We start from the raw sequence: 20,671 nt of genomic DNA, 5'->3' as shown, positions 1-20,671 counted from the left end.
AATGTTGTATCTGATAAAAAATCATTTTTCAGTATTCAATGTAAATTATTCAAAAGATTCATATTAATGTAATCTGGAAAGGGTGAAACCAAATCCATTCAACTTTGGCATGATGTTCAGGAGCATTACAACTCAAGCTCAGTGTGTTAACATTTGTCTGTCCGTACATCTGTCTTTCATCATGGTCATGCTTTCAGTGACTGCAATGCTATGGGATTAGGTGTCATTTGCCACATTTGAACTGAAAATATTCCAATGTATTCAGAATTACTTACTAAGTATGTAATGAAATGGCCCAATGAAATTCTTTCATTAAGTCATTAATGATGGCCCTATCTCAAAATTTAATCTCAATAACTAGAAAAGTTTTCATGAAACTTTGGTGAATAGGTTTTTTTTTCTATCAAAGAAATTTTTTTTTTTGGTTTCAATTATTGGATTAATTCAATACAGCATGGAGGTACCAGTATTGCATTGTATATCCTTGAGCAGGTGTCCATCAAAACATGGAGGATATTAAAAATATTGTGATATAAACTAATGTTTTGTCAAAAGATATGAACAATGACTAGTGATATGGAGCAAATATAGCACTATATGATGACAAACTGTTTGTTAAGAAAATTTGACATTATAACATACAAATGTTCCAATGAAAAGGTTGGTTTGATGAGTGCAAAATGAAAGTGAAAGTAGAGAAAATGGCTATTTATAGTTCAAGACTAATTTGTGGATGAACCCTACTTCTTTTGCTGAAAATTTTTCTTTCACTGTTCTTGAAGATGCTACATAAGTGAAAGTTTTATCGAATCAATTTGCATATTTTTTTTTTAAATCTTAAAAATATGTACTTCACTGTAGAAGTCTATGGAAATATTTATGCAGTACCGAGACTTGGATTTTTTTTCTGTTTTCAGACATTAATTGTTATCACTTCTCGGGAATTAAACTTTCAGGAAACATTTTTCATTGTTATAATCATGATAATTTCCTTTCTGATTTAAAAATAATTCATGGTACTAATATTTCTGAATTTATGCCAAAGTGATTTGATTTCCTATTTTTTGCTTTTTGCAAGCTCTTGTTGAAATTCCAAGAGTTTTTTTTTTCTCATTTTCGAGTTATTGGACATAATTCATAAAATTATGGATTTTTTCCCCATTATTTGTAAAATTAGTAAGAAATGCTGCGAAGAATTATCATGAAACTCTAGGTAATAATTAATTTAAATAATTTCTTTATTGGTCTTGTATTTAGATATCTTCATATTGTGAGGGTATGTTTTCTCAATCATCATTAATTCATCAATTATATTCAATAAGTAACAAAAAGAGCTTAAAGTTAATAGGCATATCTTGTGCTTCTGGCATAGCTCTTTAGTGCTTATGTGAGTAGAATACAGCATAAAAAAAAGGTGATTAAATCTTTTCAAAGTGCTTAATATTTTCAGGTGATTCTGGTGAAAAGGGCATGAAAGGAACCAAGGGAGACTCTGGAGAAAAGGGAATGCAAGGAGAGAAGGGATACCAAGGATCCAAGGGTATGAAGGGTATGACTGGTGCTAAAGGTATGAAAGGACAGACTGGAGAAAAAGGAGACAGTGGTGAAAAGGGAGAAAAGGGTTATAAAGGAAACAATGGAGAGAAGGGTCTGAAAGGAGACCAAGGAGCTGCAGGTTCCAAAGGAGAAAAGGGAGATTCTGGAGAAAAGGGAATGAAAGGAGATGACGGCAAAAAAGGAGATCCAGGACCTGCTGGAGCTGATGGAAAAGATGGAGAAGATGGTGGTCCTGGAGTTAAGGGTGAACCTGGAGAAAAGGGACAAAAGGGTATAACTGGAGAAAAAGGACTAAAAGGATATCATGGAGACAAGGGGGAGAAAGGTGAAGAAGGGGTTAAAGGATCTAAGGGTACTAAAGGAGATAAAGGTGATTCAGGAGAAAAAGGTGCTAAGGGAGACTCTGGAGAAAAAGGAAGTAAGGGTAATTCAGGAGAGAAAGGTGAAAAGGGAGACCGAGGCATTCAAGGACCTAAGGGCTGGAAAGGTGATCAAGGTAAGATGTTGTCTGGTGGTAGTTAGGCACCAAAGGCCATGTGAGCTATTGCCATCACTTAGCGTCCATCGGCGTCCTTCGTCGTCATTGTCGTTAAAAACTACTTGACAAATTAGAACCAAAGTCGGTAAAAACATGGCTGCCATTACTAAAAATAGAACATAGGTGTCAAACAGTAGTTTTTCACATCTTTCTCCAAAACTGTTAGGTTAGTGTAAGTGTTCAGCATGATGAGATCTATCTTTGGTCAAATTTTGGTTTTAATCCATTAAACTATGTTGGAATTATTGCCCTTTATCAACATTTTTTGCTATTTTTAATGTTATTTCTTTCAAAAATCTTTTCCTCTGACACTACTTGAGCTTTTAAAAACAAACTTGGTATGAATATTCCTTGGGGTATCCTGCATAGAACCAATGTTGAGATATTTGATCTGTTGAAAAACATGGCTGCCATTACTAAAAATTGAACATAGGGGCCAGACAGTTGTTTTTCACATATATCTCAACAACTGTTAGGTTAAGCAAAGTAATCTCTTAGCTGAAATGACCCTTTTTAGAAGGCTTCAAAGATAAAAGTTGTCAGGTGACTCCTTGTAAGAGTTATTGCCCTTGAAAGATAAAAAATGTTTTTTTTTTATAGTTTTCATCCAATGTCTTGAAAATAATAGATAGAAAGAAACTTTCAATTGCTGAAATGATCTTTAGATAGTCCTACTAAAGTCTTGTTGAGTCAAAATTGTTGGACAACCCCTTGTTAAATTTACTGCCCATGAAATACACACTTTAACCAGCATGAGCAATTCAGGCTCCTTGGAGCCTCTTGTTTATGTAAAATGACATATTATACAGGAAAAGAATTTTTATTGGAGAAAATCCACTTAGATTTTATCACGACCCAGACATCATTTTTTCCATTTGTGAAAAAATGAATAACATGACAATAGAATAGTTTATTATATAGATACCAGTAATATACAGAATGTTCCCAGTGTCAAAATTTTGGATAAATTCACACAGTGAAATTAATTTGGTAATTTCACTCTTAACACTTTCTCCCACCAATACATCACAAAACATCACAACATGAATATCAATCTTCCGTTCATGAAATTTAAAAATTAAATTGAAAATAGCGATGAACAATGAAGGAACTATATATAATAAATAGGATAATCAATTGGTTGTCATGAATAACCAAAATATGATCACTCGTGGCAAGAACACAAGTTCCACTCACACGTTAAATCGAGGCGTTCTTTAGCATTTGTGATCATATTTTAGTTATTCACGTCCTCCAGTTATTTAATCTATTATTAGCTAGATCTGAAATTAAATAAATATTTTATAAAAAAAAATGTTGTGTAAAAAAGTGAAATAATCAAAGCTTGATAACATAGAAATAGTTCTGGTAATCTACCAGGGAAAAATGATTTGTGCTTTTTTTTCCCCGTTTTTCAAACATTTTTTGCACATTTCAGGTATCCCAGGCTTAGATGGTAATGATGGAGGACCAGGTCCGAAAGGTATGAAGGGAGATTCAGGTGAACCAGGAGAGAAAGGAGAAAAGGGAGACTCTGGAGAGAAGGGACTGAGAGGAGATAAAGGAGACAAAGGAATTATTGGAGAAAAAGGTGTGAAAGGAGAAACTGGAGAGAAGGGGGATTCAGGTGAAAAAGGAATGCAAGGAGAGAAGGGAATCAAAGGATCCAAGGGTTTGAAGGGTATGACTGGGACCAAAGGTGTAATGGGACAGAAGGGAGAATCTGGAGAAAAAGGAATCAAAGGAGACTCCGGAGAAAAGGGAGAGACAGGAGATACTGGAGTTAAAGGCATGAAGGGAGAACAAGGAAACAAGGGAATGAAAGGCTCACAAGGACAAAAAGGAGTTGATGGAGACAAAGGAACAACAGGAGCTAAGGGTTTGAAAGGTGAAAAAGGAGACAGTGGGGAAAACGGGGAAAAGGGAGAAAAAGGAGATGAGGGAAACGAAGGTCCAAAAGGAGAACAAGGAAAACCAGGAACACCAGGAATAATTCTTCCAGGAGCAAAGGGAATGAAAGGACAAAGTGGAGAACCAGGAGAAAAGGGAATGAAAGGAGATTCTGGTGAAAAGGGAGAAAAGGGAGTCCTTGGTGGTAAGGGTATGAAGGGTGATGTAGGAGAAAAAGGAAAGATAGGAGATCAGGGAAATAAAGGAATGAAAGGTGATACAGGAGATAAAGGAACTAAAGGTGCTCAAGGAAGTCCAGGACTAGATGGTGGAGAAGGTACACCTGGTAGTCCTGGTGATGATGGAAAGGATGGGGAGAAAGGGAAACCTGGTGATAAAGGAGAGAAGGGAGAGCAAGGAGTCAGAGGCTTTAAAGGAGAAAAAGGCAATAAAGGGGACACTGGAGAAAAAGGAGAGAAAGGAGACAAAGGTTCAGAGGGAGGGCAAGGAATGAAAGGAGACAAAGGTAATTTATTGTTTGAAATTTTTGTTTCTTTTTTACTTTGTTCGTTTTATATCTTTTTTCTGAATGAGTGCCCATTTAAGTAGCTGTCTTCGTAAGAATCATGCAGATTTGAAAAATGTGATGTACCCCAACAAAGGCTACATGTTTTTATTTTGTAAATTAAGTTTTTTTATGGGTCTAATTTATGAATTGTGTAATTATTCATTCAAATCTGCCTTCTCTTAGGAGATAATCAACATTGACAATCCAATAGATTTGATTGTATTTGAGTGTCATTTACAGAGTTATTAATTTTGAAATCTACAGTGCATTTTACATATTTTTTATCTCCTACATGTCGTAAGAACAGGGGTTATATGAAAATTTGAATGTTGATTTCTGTTTACTATGGCAATTCAAACAACATATCTAAAATAAAAATATGTATACTTTTTACCCATAAATCACATTTTGCATGATTCTTAGCTGGAGTGCTTCTTAATTATTTACTGGATCTTTATATACTATTTGGAACCAAAATAATAGTAAGGGGTTAAATCCAACTCATGATGATATAGTTTTACATTAAGGAATAATTCAATTTTTAGTTTTAGTAGAGAATTACCATGATTACTTTTTATTGACTTAACCTTATATGAACTTAAAAATGTTTGTGGTAAAAGAGAGATAATCCTAATACATGTATTTTTTTAGACTAATATATTCTGATATGTACTAAGTATCAAAACAAAATGCTAAAGCATCAATAATTGGACAATTCAAATCTGCCAAAATGCAAGTACATGGCTTAAATATGAAAAGAGGAAACTAGGAAGATCTGCATGCAAAATATATTGAAAAAATTACAATCAGGGGTATATCCAGACACTTTGAAAAGGAGGGGTGCCAGGCAGAGCTTCATTAAAATGGGGGTTCCAGGACATTATTTACCAATTTTTGTCAATTACACATGAAAATGACAAATCCTCCAATAAAAATGGAGGATCCAACCTCCTTTACCCCCTCTGGATCTACCAATGTACAAAGTATGATATATAAAAACTGACAAAAAACATAAAAACAAGCTGTAACACAAAAAAGGACTAAAGCACTAGCATTATGAACTCCCTAAAAAATGGGAGTGATATCAGATGCTTTGGAATGGTAAGCATTTCTTGATCTATCATCAGCACCCATCATATTGCAGGTGAGTATAATATAGTAAGACTAGCAACTAGAATGCATCTCCATGACACAAGACACAAAGAAGTCCCATCAAAATTTAAAAACAATTTTCACTTAAGCAGTATAATTCAATTTACTTTTACCAAGGAATAACATATTTTTTAATATTGGGGCTTCAAATTATGTAATACACTCAAACAAGGTATTATTTGAATTTGGAATTATTTGGAATTTAGAAAATGACAAAAAAATAATTTGTAAAACTACATGTATCCCTTACTAATGGGGTTAGTCATGCCGACATGGCTAATGGGTAGGGTTAGTTGGATAACAAAAAGCAACAGAACTTACTAACCCCCTTAGTCATGACGGCATGACTAACCACCTTAGTAGGGTAAGTTCTATAAATAATTATTTACTCATTTTCTTAAATAAAAATTAATTCAAATTCAAATAATGCCTTGTTTTCAAAAAGATGTGAAATATCATTATTGATGAATAGACTAGAATAACATATCCACTGTAATTTTACAAATGAAATATCTTCAGGTGCAGAAGGTGGAAAGGGAGAGAAAGGTGATTCTGGAGAAAAGGGAGTCAAAGGAGATAGCGGAGAAAAAGGAAGAAAAGGTGACTCTGGTGAAAAGGGAACAAAAGGAGATTCAGGAGAGAAAGGAGAAAAGGGAGGCCAAGGAGAGAAGGGATTGAAAGGAAATGAAGGAGACCAAGGTAGAACAGGGGATAAGGGCATGAAAGGACTGGCAGGAGAAAAGGGTATGACAGGAGAGAAGGGATACCAAGGATCCAAAGGTATGAAGGGTATGACTGGTGCTAAAGGCATGAAGGGACAAAGGGGAGATTCTGGTGAAAAAGGAACCAAAGGTGACTCTGGAGATGAGGGAGATAAAGGAGATAGTGGTGATAAGGGACAAAAAGGAGTTGACGGAGACAAAGGAGATAAGGGAGACTCAGGAGAAAAGGGACAGAAAGGAGATTTAGGGGAGAAAGGATCAAAGGGAATAGTTGGTGATGCAGGTCCAAAGGGAGAAAAGGGTGATTCTGGTGAAAAAGGCAAAAAGGGTGACTCTGGAGAAAAGGGAGCTAAAGGTGACTCAGGTGATACAGGCGAGAAGGGAGATAAGGGAGACAGTGGAGATAAAGGACTGTCAGGAGACAAAGGAATGAAGGGAGATGAAGGAAAAGATGGCAGCAAAGGTTTAGTATTATAACAGTTTAATTTCTAATTTTGATTTACAAGTTTTTGTAAATTACTACATAAAGATAAAGTCTTGTGCCTACTAAACTTTAAATAGGACTAATTTTGTACTTTTAATTGGTAGTCAATTGGGCTGTATGAATTAACTCTTAAAATTTTATTACTGTAAACTAACTAATTTTAACGAGAGATTAATTTTTGCAACTTTCAGGTACGTAGAATTATTGTAAAAATGAAAAGTCCCGAAAAAGCATACTTAAGCACTATCTTTATATGTTTAAGCAATTATTTTATTAAAAACATAATAAAATCTCTTTGTGGAATTGGCCAACAACATCAAAACACGTAAGAAAGTAGTCGCGAAAATAAGTTGGTTTACAGTAGTTCTAAGGACTGGTCCACAAAATAGTGTTGAGGACTGCCTTAATTATCTGTCGGAAAGTAATGTATCGTTGAGTGTAAGTGTTTGTAAGCATCAGGCAAAATGGGAAAAATTAGAAACATGCATGACAAAATCCCCACCAATCTGACAATGTAGTATCAATCAACAATGCTCCAGGATACATTCTCTATTTGAAATACCATTATTTGATCTATGCAACCTGGTTTTACTCAGAATTTTTTCAGTAGAGTGTTAGAAAAATGAGGTTTTTGACAGAGTTATCTACCCTTGAAATGGTCATTTTCAGTGCATTTCAATTTTGTGAAATTGACACTCAATGCACCAACATGATACTGAAAATAATATCTGTTTTCCTTGATTCTGATGGTGCAAATAGTAAAATTACACTTTCAAAATGATGGTTTTTTCATACCAAGTTTCACCCACTGCCTGACTTTTACAGAGACTGATACTTAAAGTTGATTGTAGTTTCAATAGAAGGCTCTTTGTGTAATCAGTCTCATTTTGTAATCGGATCTGACACTTGTTTTTTTTTTATTTTTTTTATTTTATTTTCTCCCAAAACCCAAATATTGGGGTATATCAGAGCCAGCCCTACTGTCTCTGTCTGCCTGTTTTCTCATCTGTGTATATATCCTGAAGTTACCAAACCTCTTCATAAGGTACGCAATGGATTTGACATTCTTAGTAGATGTACAAGAATTAATGGAGATAATCCAACTTCCTTTTTTATCATTTATTCAATTAAAGTGTTGGTATTCTTTTTATGAGCTTGCTAACAGAAGATCTAGTAAAACTGTTGGATTTTTTCCAACTCATTGGAGATACTGTTTTTTTTTCACGTTGAACTGTAAATGTCTGGTGTATAAAGCTTTATTGTTTACAATAGAAATCTAAGATTAATGTATTTAACATATCGAATCTGTGACCCCAGTTTATGATTAAATTACTAATAAATACAAACTAGTTGTTATTTTAAACTTTGTATTCAATGTTATTCATTATTAAATACAATATTTACAGGTGCAAAGGGAGACTCTGGTGACAAAGGAGAAGAGGGTGAATCTGGAGAGAAGGGAGAGAAAGGAAAACAAGGAAACAAAGGAAAGACAGGAGATACAGGCACAAAAGGAATGACAGGAGAAAAGGGAATGCAAGGAGAGAAGGGATACCAAGGATCCAAGGGTATGAAGGGTATGACTGGTGCTAAAGGTATGACGGGACAGACAGGAGAAACAGGAGATGGTGGTGAAAAGGGAGAAAAAGGAGATTCTGGTGAAAAGGGACAAAAGGGAGACAAAGGAGATTCAGGTATAATTGTAATCAGCTGATGTACTTGAAAACTATATGCTATTGTTTAATTTGTTTAATTCAATTGAGTTCTAGTCCATATAAAATTCAGACAATGCTCATGGTGGAGGTGATAAACCCACCAAACAAACTATGCTTTTTCATTCTACAAAAGCATTAGTTTTACATAATGATTGTCTTATCAATATTCAGATCTGTATTTTTGAGAAAACCATTCTTCTACCACTACAATCAACTTAATCAAAGCAAAGCAAGAATGACAACTCTTGTAAAATGCCAATTTCATATCTCGAATATACAACAATCAAATGACAAACTAAGATTGGTTATGAGGTCTGTAACTGCTTCTGAATTAGAAACAAAAGTGTGGATGTTTCACCTCCTGCCTGATTTTTATAAAGACTTCTATTTAATCATAGCGTACAGGTAATTAAATCTGTTTTAATTTGGTCATCTACAGGTAAATAAGCCTTTAGTTTGGCCATTCTACAGGTAAATAAGCCTTCTTTAGTTTGGCCATTCTACAGGTAAATAAGCCTTCTTTAATTTGGCCATCTACAGGTAAATAAGCCTTCTTTAGTTTGGCCATTCTACAGGTAAATAAGCCTTCTTTAATTTGGCCATCTACCGGTAAATAAGCCTTCTTTAGTTTGGCCTCTACAGGTAAATAAGCCTTCTTTAGTTTGGCCTCTACAGGTAAATAAGCCTTCTTTAGTTTGGCCTCTACAGGTGGACTGGTCAGGAAGTATTTCATTTGATAAGGTACTACAGGTCATTCCCAGATTTGATTATTCAGTAAAGTTAATTATCACAGAACCACAACATTCTTTTGATTCATGTTTTGTACTTCACAGTATAGTTTTTACTTAAACTGACTGTAAAAATAAAGTTAAGGCAGACCAAGTCTTCTTAAGTACCAGTCCGCATAAAATTCAGACACTACCAGTGGTAAAGTGATTCATGGTGAAGAAAAAAACCACCAAACAAACGATGCTTTTTCAGTCTACATATGCTATACTTTCACAAAACAACACTAATTTCTGCATTCAGATCTGCACTTTTAATAAATCGATACATTTATCTCCCACTTAAATCAACCAAATGAAGCCAAGTCAAGAACAATAACTTTTGCAAAGTGCAAATTTTGTGTACAATCTATATGATTTTTATCTCAAAAGTGCAACAACGTAATGAAAAATGTGATCAGTAACTGTTTCTGAACAAGAAATTAGACTGAATTTGGTGCATGAATCACCTTCTGTCTGATTTTTAGAAAGACTGGTACTTAAATACAAATGTTTTTTTTTAGTACTTTATGTATTACTGTAAACATATTTAAATTCACATGGTTGTTAGTTTTCACAGATTCTGTCAAGTGACAGTATTCCTGGGTATCAATTTCCCAGTTTAAAAAATGATTAGTGATACGAAGTGTTTTAAAGTCAATTTCACAGGTGCTGTTTTTCACCCTTTTCAGTCCACCGTGAAAATAGCAAAAATTAGTACAGCACAAAAGTTAATACATTATCAGTATATTAACAGGATGTAATATTTACCAGTTATTCAACATTTTGTAGGTGGATTGAGAGAAAAAAATATGCTTATACTTTGTGCAAAAAATTAAACTTTTTTTTAAATATATATATTTACATACATATTTATGAATTGATCAGCAGTGTTTTGATAGTAAAAAACATTCAGTTCTCAATTGATGAAAGTTAAAATACCTACGATGAATTGCAAAATCAGTTGATTTCAAAAGGTACCAAATGCATCAATATAGTAAAAATATTAACTTTGGTGGTGTACCATTTTTTTTTGTAGTAAAATGCTTTTTTTAACACTATTGAGTGTGCTCATTGTACAAAACTGCAAAAACTGATCAGAAAGAATATAATTCCCTGAAAATTACATTACAAATTACTTTTTTTACAGTGTGCATATATATTTTCAATTTTACTACAATTATGATTGGACTTTTATGTGTTTTCCTGTTATCAACATTCATTTTTATGTTTTATGTTAATCAAAGGGGAGGAAGGTCAAAAAGGAGAAAAAGGAGATGAGGGAGACAAAGGAAAGATTGGTGATACAGGTGACAAGGGAGCACGAGGAGATAAGGGCACATATGGGGACAAGGGAGAGAGTGGTGATCAAGGAAATAAAGGTGTAAAGGGAGATGAAGGCAACAAGGGTAAAGATGGAGATAAGGGAGTCAAAGGAGATAGTGGAGAAAAGGGAAAGAATGGTGATTCTGGTGAGAAAGGATCCAAAGGAGACTCTGGAGAGAAAGGAGAAAAGGGAGACTCTGGAGAGAAGGGAGAGAAAGGAGATGAAGGAAACAAAGGAAAAACAGGAGATAAGGGTATGAAAGGAATGCCTGGAGAAAAGGGTATGACAGGAGAGAAAGGATACCAAGGATCCAAGGGTATGAAGGGTATGACTGGTGCTAAAGGTATGAAAGGACTGACAGGAGATACTGGAGACAGTGGTGAAAAAGGAGATAAAGGAGATTCTGGTGAAAAGGGACAGAAGGGAGATAATGGAGACTCAGGAGAAAAAGGAACAAAAGGAGACACTGGTGATAAAGGTACCCATGGAGAAAAAGGACTTAAAGGAGACTCAGGAGAGAAAGGAATGAAGGGAATTACTGGTGATGAGGGACCAAAGGGTGATAAGGGTGACTCTGGAGAAAAGGGTGAAAAAGGAGACTCTGGAGAGAGTGGAGAAAAAGGTGCCACAGGAGAAAAGGGAATGAAGGGAGATGATGGAAACAAAGGTATGAATTTTTAGCTAGGTTACCTCACATATTTCAGTTTAGAGCTCTGTAAATAGTCACGTTACTTTTAATTTGTGTTGTAATATAAGGGGCTATTTTTACCTTATAAATTTTTGTCTTATATGATAAACATTAACATACACAATTGAAGTAACATGTAAGGTAATTATGCTGCCATTATTTAGTTTTGAGAAGACACCATAGGCTCTGCTAAAAATGTTTTTAAATACAGCTCTTACATTACAAAAGTTGAGAAAATTGTTAATATTTAGAACTTATTGAGAAAATATTATTCCCCATATTTTACATATTTCACAGATTTTTATGTTAAAATTTCACTTATTGTGTGGAAATTAGTTTTTTTTAAACTAAAACCCCAAAAAGCAAGTGAAGTAGAAAATAATAGGATCACTGGGTGTAGGTGTCTTCTCTTCCAGAAGGACATCTACCCCTCCTACACCTCTTTTGTTGGGAGACATGTTGTTTTTTGCATTGACTGCCTGTCTGTCCTTAACACTACCGTAAGTGAAACTCCTAAAAAATGACTGCACCAAATTTTATGAAACTGTCCAGTTGTCCCCCGCGACATTTTCCGCATTTTTTTTGTTAAGCTTTTACTAAATAATTTTGTTTTTGGTATGTTGCCCTATAATGAAGAGTTACAGATTAAGATTTACTTTGGTTACCGTTGAATGATTTTTATGGAAGTTATGGCCTTGGACTTTTTTCCGCACTTTTTTTTTAAATGCTTTCACCAACTGGTTTTATATTTTGTATGTAGTCTTACTATGAGAAGTAACAGATTAAGATGGACTTTGGTTAGGGTTGATTGATTTTTATGGAAGTTATGGCCCTTGGACATAGAAAATTTCAGTGAATTTAGTTTTCCTCACTTTTTTTTTCTCAGGGGACATTGGAACGCTGTTCTTTTATTAGTTAGGATATTATATGTATTTGTACTGGTAACTTCTATAGGGAAATCTACCCTTCTGTTGTAATAGGGAGGATTTTGAATGGAGAGGATGGGGAAATTTGTTTTCTAAGTATTTATTGATATGAAAATGTATTGAATTAAATTTAAAATAGCAGTTTAAATGTTGAAGAATTTTTTAAAAAAATCAGTTGTTAGTCAAAATATTGGATAAGAGATATGCAATGTGGATTCAATGGAGGGATGGAGATTTTTCTGGGAAATTCACAAAGGGGAATGGGTGTAAGTGGAAAGTTTATACCATTCAAGAACTATACATATATATTACCTGGAATTTATGATTCACTATTTTTGGGAATTATATACATTTGAACTTTTGAAATGGGTTACAGTTTTGTATGGCAAAACCAATTTAGTGATACTTGCATAAAATCTTTATTACATGTTCCTGTTGTGCATCTCCTATTTTTTGTTGTAATCCAAATTAATTTTGGGGTTTCTCATAGCAGTTGATGGACTTGGTCATTTATGAATACAGGGACACAGTAGTAGCCATCTGTTGTATGTTTTTCTGCCATGCTCCTACTTTACATAATGGAAATTGATGAAACATTCACAGAATCTTAGTTGAATATTGAATAAGTGCGCTTTTTAGGGGGTATTTTGGTCATAATATTTTCTTGATCTCATATAAGCTATCCATGGATGATATCATTCCCTTATATTTCTTATCTGTAACTTCATCATTATTGCAGATTGAATTAATTGAAACTTTCACAGTTTCTTTATTGCATAGTCCCATTGTGCACCTCACATTTGAGACTTTGATCAAAATTGGTTTGGAGGTGAAAAGGTGCTGTGAATACAATTTTGGAATAGAGGGTTTAGATTAAGTGAGCATTGCTTATAATATTTCTAGTTTTTGATTGAGCTTAAAAGGGGAGAGGTCAAATACATTAGCTCATAATAAGGGCAATTAACAGAAATTTTGTATTGGAGCCTTTAAAGCCCTTCTCTTGATTAATCAATAAAAAATCTCGAACGTTTTTTTTAGCTTCCTTTATAAAATGTTATAGGAAATGCCTTGCTGTATTGTAGGTGTCCAAGGTAAACATGGAGAGAAAGGAATGAAAGGAGAAATGGGAGATTATGGAGAAAAGGGAGAAAAGGGAGACAGAGGATCATCAGGAGAAAAGGGAGACAAAGGAAATCAGGGAGATAAGGGAATTGTTGGTGATAAGGGTGAGATCTCCTTTATGATTGTTTGTTTATTGTGATGCTTTCTACCATATGTCAAAACAAAATCAAATTCTTGTTTTTCAGACACCCTCTCCTCTTTTGAAGATGCATTTGTAAACTATAATTAAAACATATCTCCCTTATCAGGCTTAAATGTAAGGACAGGGCTTGTCCCCCCTAAAATTGGTAAAAAAAATGATTTTTTTTTGCTAGAAATCTTGATTTTTCACAGATTCTACCTTCAAATTTGTTTTGTTGGCAAAATTAAAGTGTAAGTTTGTGATTTTTACAAGTGGGGTTCAATCAAATTATTGATACACCATTAGCAACTGTGCATATTTATTTTACTATACAACAGACCATAGTGGAGAAATTGACATTTTTCATTCTCAAGATTCCCATCAATTTTATGCTTGTGAAAATTTGATGCCATTCTTCTTTGATTGTTCTGACAAAGAAATAGCATTAAATTTTCACAAGCATAAAATTGACCGGAATCTTGAGAATGAAAAATGTCAATTTCTCCACTATGGTCTGTTGTATGGTAAAATAAATATGCATAGTTGCTAATGGTGTATCAGTGATTTACATGATTTACTTGTATCATAGTCCTTTTCCTGCCTGTATAATCTGATTTGATTGGTATTGTTCTATCATCAGATTTTAACTTTTAAAGCTGATGATCTTTAAAATTCAGTTTATTTTTTTTCTATTTTACAAACACCTACAGTCCACTATAATTTTGACCTTTTTTTCTTTTTGATAAATGGCCTGAAATTACATCTTACACTCCTCACCTAATCATGCAAAATTTGAACTCTTAGGTAAGATTTCAGAAAGTCAAATGTGGAATATTCATTTTTAACTGTCAAAGCCTTATAATATCAAAATGAACTATGTATTATTTGTTATTGTGAGTCGATCAATTGAATAATTTCTCATTTTTTTGTTAATCACCCATTGTTGGAAACACGATGAAGCAACATTAAACATGATATGTCCAAATAAAGAAGCACTACAAGAATCATGTTTTCATAAAAGTTACTAATAAACTGTTTTAACATGATTAGCTACTTGACATTCATTATTATAAACTTTTGTTTTTATTAACCAATGTTGAAAGATTTTTTTTATCCATTATAAGGTTCACAGGGCGACAAGGGTTTGCAAGGAAAAGAAGGTGTCAAAGGAGAAAAAGGAGACACTGGATACAAGGGATCCAAGGGATTATCAGGACAGAAGGGTATGAAGGGTGATACAGGAGAAAAGGGTAACAAAGGTGATTCTGGTGAAAAAGGTGATCAAGGAAGCAAAGGTATGAAGGGTGTCCAAGGAAATCCAGGACCTGATGGAAAACCAGGAAGTGATGGAGGCCAAGGTGGTCCTGGTCCTGATGGAATGAAAGGAAAGCCAGGAAATAAAGGAATGAAAGGAACAAATGGAGAGAAAGGTGACAAGGGTGAACAAGGAGACAGTGGAGAGAAGGGAGAAAAAGGATATTCTGGTGATAAGGGTGCTGAAGGAGATAGTGGAGACAAGGGAAGAAAAGGTGACACTGGTGACAAGGGATTCAAAGGAGACTATGGAGATAAAGGAGAAAAAGGAGACTCTGGAGAAAAGGGAGAGAAAGGAGATGAAGGAGATAAAGGAAAAACAGGAGATAAGGGTATGAAAGGAATGACTGGAGAAAAGGGTATGACAGGAGAAAAGGGATACCAAGGTTCTAAGGGTATGAAAGGTATGACTGGTGCTAAAGGTATAAAGGGACAGAAAGGAGATAAAGGAGTCACTGGTGAAAAGGGAGAGAAAGGAGATTCTGGCGAAAAAGGAGCAACAGGGGACAAAGGGGCACAAGGAGATAAGGGTGTGACAGGTAATACTGGTGATAAGGGAGAAAATGGTGATAAAGGTGAAGAAGGAGACAAAGGTGGAAAAGGAGATCAAGGTGAAAAGGGTGAGAAGGGAGACTCTGGAGAAAAAGGAGAGAAGGGAGATGCAGGAAGTGAAGGAGAGAAAGGCAGTAAGGGTGAGAAAGGAGAACATGGCAACCAAGGTGAAAAAGGAAACAAAGGAGATAATGGTGATAAAGGTCACAAAGGAGATTCTGGAGACAAAGGAGGAAAGGGCGATTCAGGAGACAAAGGTGTCAAGGGAGATTCTGGTGAAAAGGGAGCTAAAGGTGACTCTGGAGAAAAGGGTGCTAAGGGAGAAAGTGGAGAAAAGGGAAGCAGAGGTGACAAAGGTGAAAGTGGAGATAAAGGAGGGAAGGGAGACAAGGGAGAAAAAGGAGACAAAGGAAAAACAGGTAAGTAATTTTATAAGTACAAGATAATTTTAAATCAATTTATTACTTAAGTTAATTTTGGCTTGTAGAAGAAAGTGGCATGGTAAACAGGACTTCAGTGCTAAAAGTAGAAAACATACCATGCATTTTGTTAAATCTATTATTGAAACCTAAAAAATGGATAAAAGAACAAATAGGCTTATATTATGTATATGTAAAAATACATCTTTTAATTGGTCAAAGGGAGATAACTTATATTTTTAAATTGTTGATGGTAGATAACATATTTTTTAATGGTTAAAGGGAGATAACTTATAATTTTAGAATGGAGTAATCATAACTGTAAAACTTATAAAATCGAAACTCTCAGACTGAAGGTTCGGTTTATGCAGGTGTTCAGTTTATTTTATTCAGGATTTGGTTAACTCAGGCTTCACTGTACTTGTTGCTGATTTCTTTTTAAATGAATTATTACCATATAATTTTGTTTTGCAGGTGTGGTTCATGTGGCTTTCGATTTCATGGGCAAATACACTATTGGACCATTCAGTAAGTATTGTTAATAGGAAATTTGGATCATCTTGTCAAATAATCTAAAACAAGTCTACATCAAATATCCTATTTTTTATGGCTACATATCATTCTGATGCAACATTCATTGTAATGTTGAATTTCATTGGGTAGCATATTTATATCAAAAATCTCTTCCATGATTGACTATTTAAATATTTTGTACACATACCCAAAACTGTTTTTTTAGGACTTTGAATGGTTATTTTCGTAGATACATTTTACTGTTTACAATAGAATTAGAGATAACCATAATGTATGTGAAGATTTGTCATCTTTAAACAAAGATTTAATTGTAAAGTTTTGTCATAATTCTCATAATTTGATTTTAGTAAAAATAGAAACGGCAATAAAGATAACTAAAATCGTGCTTTTTCCAAAGTGAAATATATTTTGCTTTAAGTTTTTGTCCTGCCTACAATGAATGTCACGGGAGGCAAAACTAAGGTTTGTTTTTCCAGTGACGATGGTGACAGCAGCAGCGACGGTGTCCACAAACTTAACATTAAGTTTTCTGACAAGTTCATTTAAACATGAACCCCTTATGCTAGGTCAATGATATTTGGTGTACAGATGCATTACCATCATTGCATGACAAATTTATTCCAATTTTACACATATACCCTCGCAGTCATGGTCTGTTGGCTTAGAAAATTTAAAGTTTAATGTTTAGTTTTCTGATAAGTTCATTTAAACATGAACCAATCAATGATATTTGGTGTACAGATGCACTACCATCATTGCATTACAAATTCATACCAATTTAAGACATATACTTTCGCAGTTATGGTCTGTTGGCTTAGAAAATTAAATGACAAAAGTTTAACATAAAGGTTTCTAATAGTTCATGTAGATATTTTTATTTGAATTCTATTCACTTTATTTCCTATTATGTCCCTTTTTAGGGCACCTGGCCAAAGACCACATGAGTTATTGCTCTCACTTGGCGTCCGTCGTCGTTAACAATTATACAAAACTCTTCTCCTCTGAAACTACTTGACTGATTACTTGACTAAAAATAGAACTTAGGGATTAGACAGTAGTTTTTCACATATATCTCCAAAACCGTTAGGTTTAGCTAAATTCTGACAGGGTAAAAGTGTTCAGCATGAGGAGATCTATCTCTGGTCAACTTTTGGTTTTTTAGTCTGTTAAGCCATGTTAGAGTTATTGTCCTTTTTCAATAATTTTGGCTATTTTTAATATTATTTCTTTCAAAAATCTTCTTGGTATGAATGTTCCTTTGGGTATCCTGCATAGAACTGGTGTGGGGATTTTTGATCCGTCAAAAACATGGCCGCCGTTAATAAAAATAGAACATAGGGATCAGACAGTAGTTTTTCGCATATATCTCCAAAACCATTAGGTTTAGCCAAATTCTTTCAGTAGCTGAAATGATCCTCTATATTAGAACTACAAAAGTCTTCAGGGATAAAAGTCGTCAGATGACTCATTGTAAGTGTTATTGCCCTTGAAAGGGGAAAAATTACTTTTTTCTTAACAGTTTTCAGTCAATTTCTTGAAAACTATGATAGATTGAAAGAAACTTTCAATTGTTGAAATGATCCTTATGATAAGCCCTACCAAAGACTTCTTGAGTCAAAATTGTTGGACAACTTTTTGTTGAATTTATTGCCTTTGAAAGGCAAAATTCAACCAGGTGGGCGATTCACGCTGCTGGGAGCCTTTTGTTTATGGTGGTCCCTCTTTTATTGACATAAATTTCTCAGTCCACTTTTCCTAAAGTTATGTAGATTCTGTACAATTATTCCCTTAATATATCCCCAACCTCTTATTTCACCACAATTCAGCCTGGTTCAAAAGGTGGCAATATAATGAGTGTGCACTGTATTATTGTTTTACTGGTTCTTCTTTCTTTGTGTTTATTTTTGTTTAGAGGAAACTCAAATGGAACTTAATTGATCTCTATGAAGGTTGTTTATCCATCTGTTACCTTGTGCATTTTGTAGTGGCAATACAGAAATGATAATTTCATAATTTCATATTATACAAAATATGAAAGCAACACAAAATATAATATTTAACAAACACACCATTATATTGACAATATCGAACAGGCCAGACTTGTCTCTGTATTTCCTTGGTTAAGGTAGATTCACAATGGTCATATCATGCACTGTAATGTTTTTCTTTCAGAAAAAGCTTATGGCTCTAAGTATGGTATCAAGTCTTCATCTAAATACACAGTCTATGGTGGTGTAAGTATTGATATATTGAAAATTCAAAGAGCCATGCAGGGGATGATTTATGGGACCAAAGATTACATGTTTACACCATTTACCAACAGTTTGTGGGTTACACAGGAATTGCCTGTCTGTCTGTCCACCTATATCTGTTCATTTGTTGGTTTACTTACTTATGTAAGTCTAACCCCTCCTAATCCCTCAAAGAAAGATAAGGCATAATATATAGATATGCATAAAGAAAAGTAATTATTATATCTTCTAAGGGAAATAATCCATATTAATGGTTTTACATATTGTAACCCCATGAGCCCAACTCCCTCAAAACTGCTCAACTGATTAGTTGAAGGTTGGGCAACATACATGCATGTATTTTGAAGTGGAAGATAGTTTATTTTGTATAGAATAACTTGAAACTGTGGCACCATTAATGTAGATTGGTCCAGAGTCTGTGATTCAAATAATTCAAAACTAAATATGGCTCTGATCTAGGAACTAAACTTAATTTTGACTGAAATCGATATGAAATTAAATTTTAATGATTATTTTTAATTATTGAACTAGTAATACTTGCATCACCATCTTTTGGACAGTTTTCCCTTGCCCATAAAATGCTTCATGGTTCATGAAGTGTAAACTGCCTCAGAGTTGGTTATTTTCCCATAACTTGGTCAAATATAGAAATCTACTCTTAAGTGTAAGTGTTTGTAAGAATCAGGCAAAATGAGAAAAATCATAAACATGCTAGTCGAAACCCCACCAATCTGACAATGTAATATCATTCAAGGATGCTTTCTTTATTTGAAAGGACCATTATTTGATCTCTGCATCACTGGCTTTGCTCAAAAATTTTTCAATAGAAAAATGAGTTTTGTGACAGAGTTATCGGCCCTTGAAATGTTCATTTTCAGTGCATTTCAATAAAATTGTAACTCAATGGTCCAGCATGATATAGAAAATCTTGTCTGTTCTCCTTGATTCTGATGGTGAAAATGGTCAAATTAAACTATCAACATAATGGTTTTTTTTCATACCATGTTTCACCTTCTGCCTGATTCTTACAGGGACTGACAATTAATTGTTAACATTGTTTTTATGTTACAGACCGTTAAAGACTATGCTGGTATCAAGAGACAGATCTACAATGCCATACAAAAGATAACAAAGAAGACCAGGAACCCATCATACACTACATACAGGCGACCCTCTCCGCAACATAACTACCAGAACCAGTACAGACAGGGAAACAGACAGAGAAACAAGTACAGGAGACCGAGACCAGTCTATATGCCTCGTAGGACCTCATCATCGCACGGGAAAAAATAACTTTGGTACCAAGAGCTAACTGAAGACAATTTAACAGTTTTGTATAAAAAAAAAATAAAAATAAAAAAATAATGAAATAAAAAACTGTTGATAAAAAGATGCAAGTTTTAGTTGTTTTTTCGATGCTGGTGATTCTCTTTTCTAAACGAACAGGAACTTCAAAATCTATGAGATGTATGAAGTGATGGGATGCCTCCAGTTGAATATTTCAGAACATCAAAATACAACAAAATCCACTGTAGCTATAGAATATTCTTAAATTTTACAAAGTTTTCTCCTAAATGATCCTTTAAAAAGTGGACAATTGTGATCATTTTGAATATTTATTGGTATATTTGAGGATTTCTGTTTGAAAACAAACCATGATTTTTTACATCTTAGCAGAACTGTGTTGGATTTTCAAGAATCCCAATGATTGCCATTTGAACAATCTATAGCAGAAAAAAAAGGACCATTTTACAGAACAAAAAACATTGAAATTTCATGTATTCGGACAGAATATGATGATAGCGAGCACCGTGAAGCAGTGTGAGCTCTACGGTTATTACGTGTACTTTCTAAATTTCCCTTAAGGTTCCCCAATATACTAACGAAAAAAAGTCATATTCCGGAATTAACAAAAAGTGACTGTCCTTAAACAGTTAAAGAGAAAATTCATCATTTCCTTCAGTCAAACAAATAAAAACAATATAGGTTAAGATTACGTTACAGTAAAAATAAATTCATCTTTTCT

The 20,671-nt window shown here is 34.1% G+C and overlaps 1 protein-coding gene across 1 annotated transcript in view; it reads left to right on the top strand.

Annotated features, from left to right (window-relative positions):
- LOC148597492 (uncharacterized) overlaps positions 1-20,436 on the top strand; it is a 66,583-nt gene extending 46,147 nt beyond the window's left edge. The window contains exons 25-34 of the mRNA XM_088563037.1: positions 1,451-2,053; positions 3,534-4,511; positions 6,225-6,890; positions 8,318-8,605; positions 10,638-11,384; positions 13,414-13,557; positions 14,699-15,859; positions 16,334-16,387; positions 18,566-18,627; positions 19,717-20,436. Of these exons, the coding sequence (XP_088419163.1) occupies positions 1,451-2,053; positions 3,534-4,511; positions 6,225-6,890; positions 8,318-8,605; positions 10,638-11,384; positions 13,414-13,557; positions 14,699-15,859; positions 16,334-16,387; positions 18,566-18,627; positions 19,717-19,938 (4,925 nt within the window). The 3' untranslated portion in view covers positions 19,939-20,436. The remainder of the gene's footprint in view (positions 1-1,450; positions 2,054-3,533; positions 4,512-6,224; positions 6,891-8,317; positions 8,606-10,637; positions 11,385-13,413; positions 13,558-14,698; positions 15,860-16,333; positions 16,388-18,565; positions 18,628-19,716) is intronic.
- Positions 20,437-20,671: the final 235 nt, after the last annotated feature.

The sequence above is a fragment of the Perna viridis genome, chromosome 15, assembly GCF_037379345.1.
Source record: "Perna viridis isolate PV_CMFRI_1.1 ecotype Kerala chromosome 15, ASM3737934v1, whole genome shotgun sequence".
NCBI classification, from domain to species: domain Eukaryota; kingdom Metazoa; phylum Mollusca; class Bivalvia; order Mytilida; family Mytilidae; genus Perna; species Perna viridis.
The sequence above is the reverse complement of the archived record's forward strand: the minus strand, read 5'-3'. Positions and strand labels throughout refer to the sequence as shown.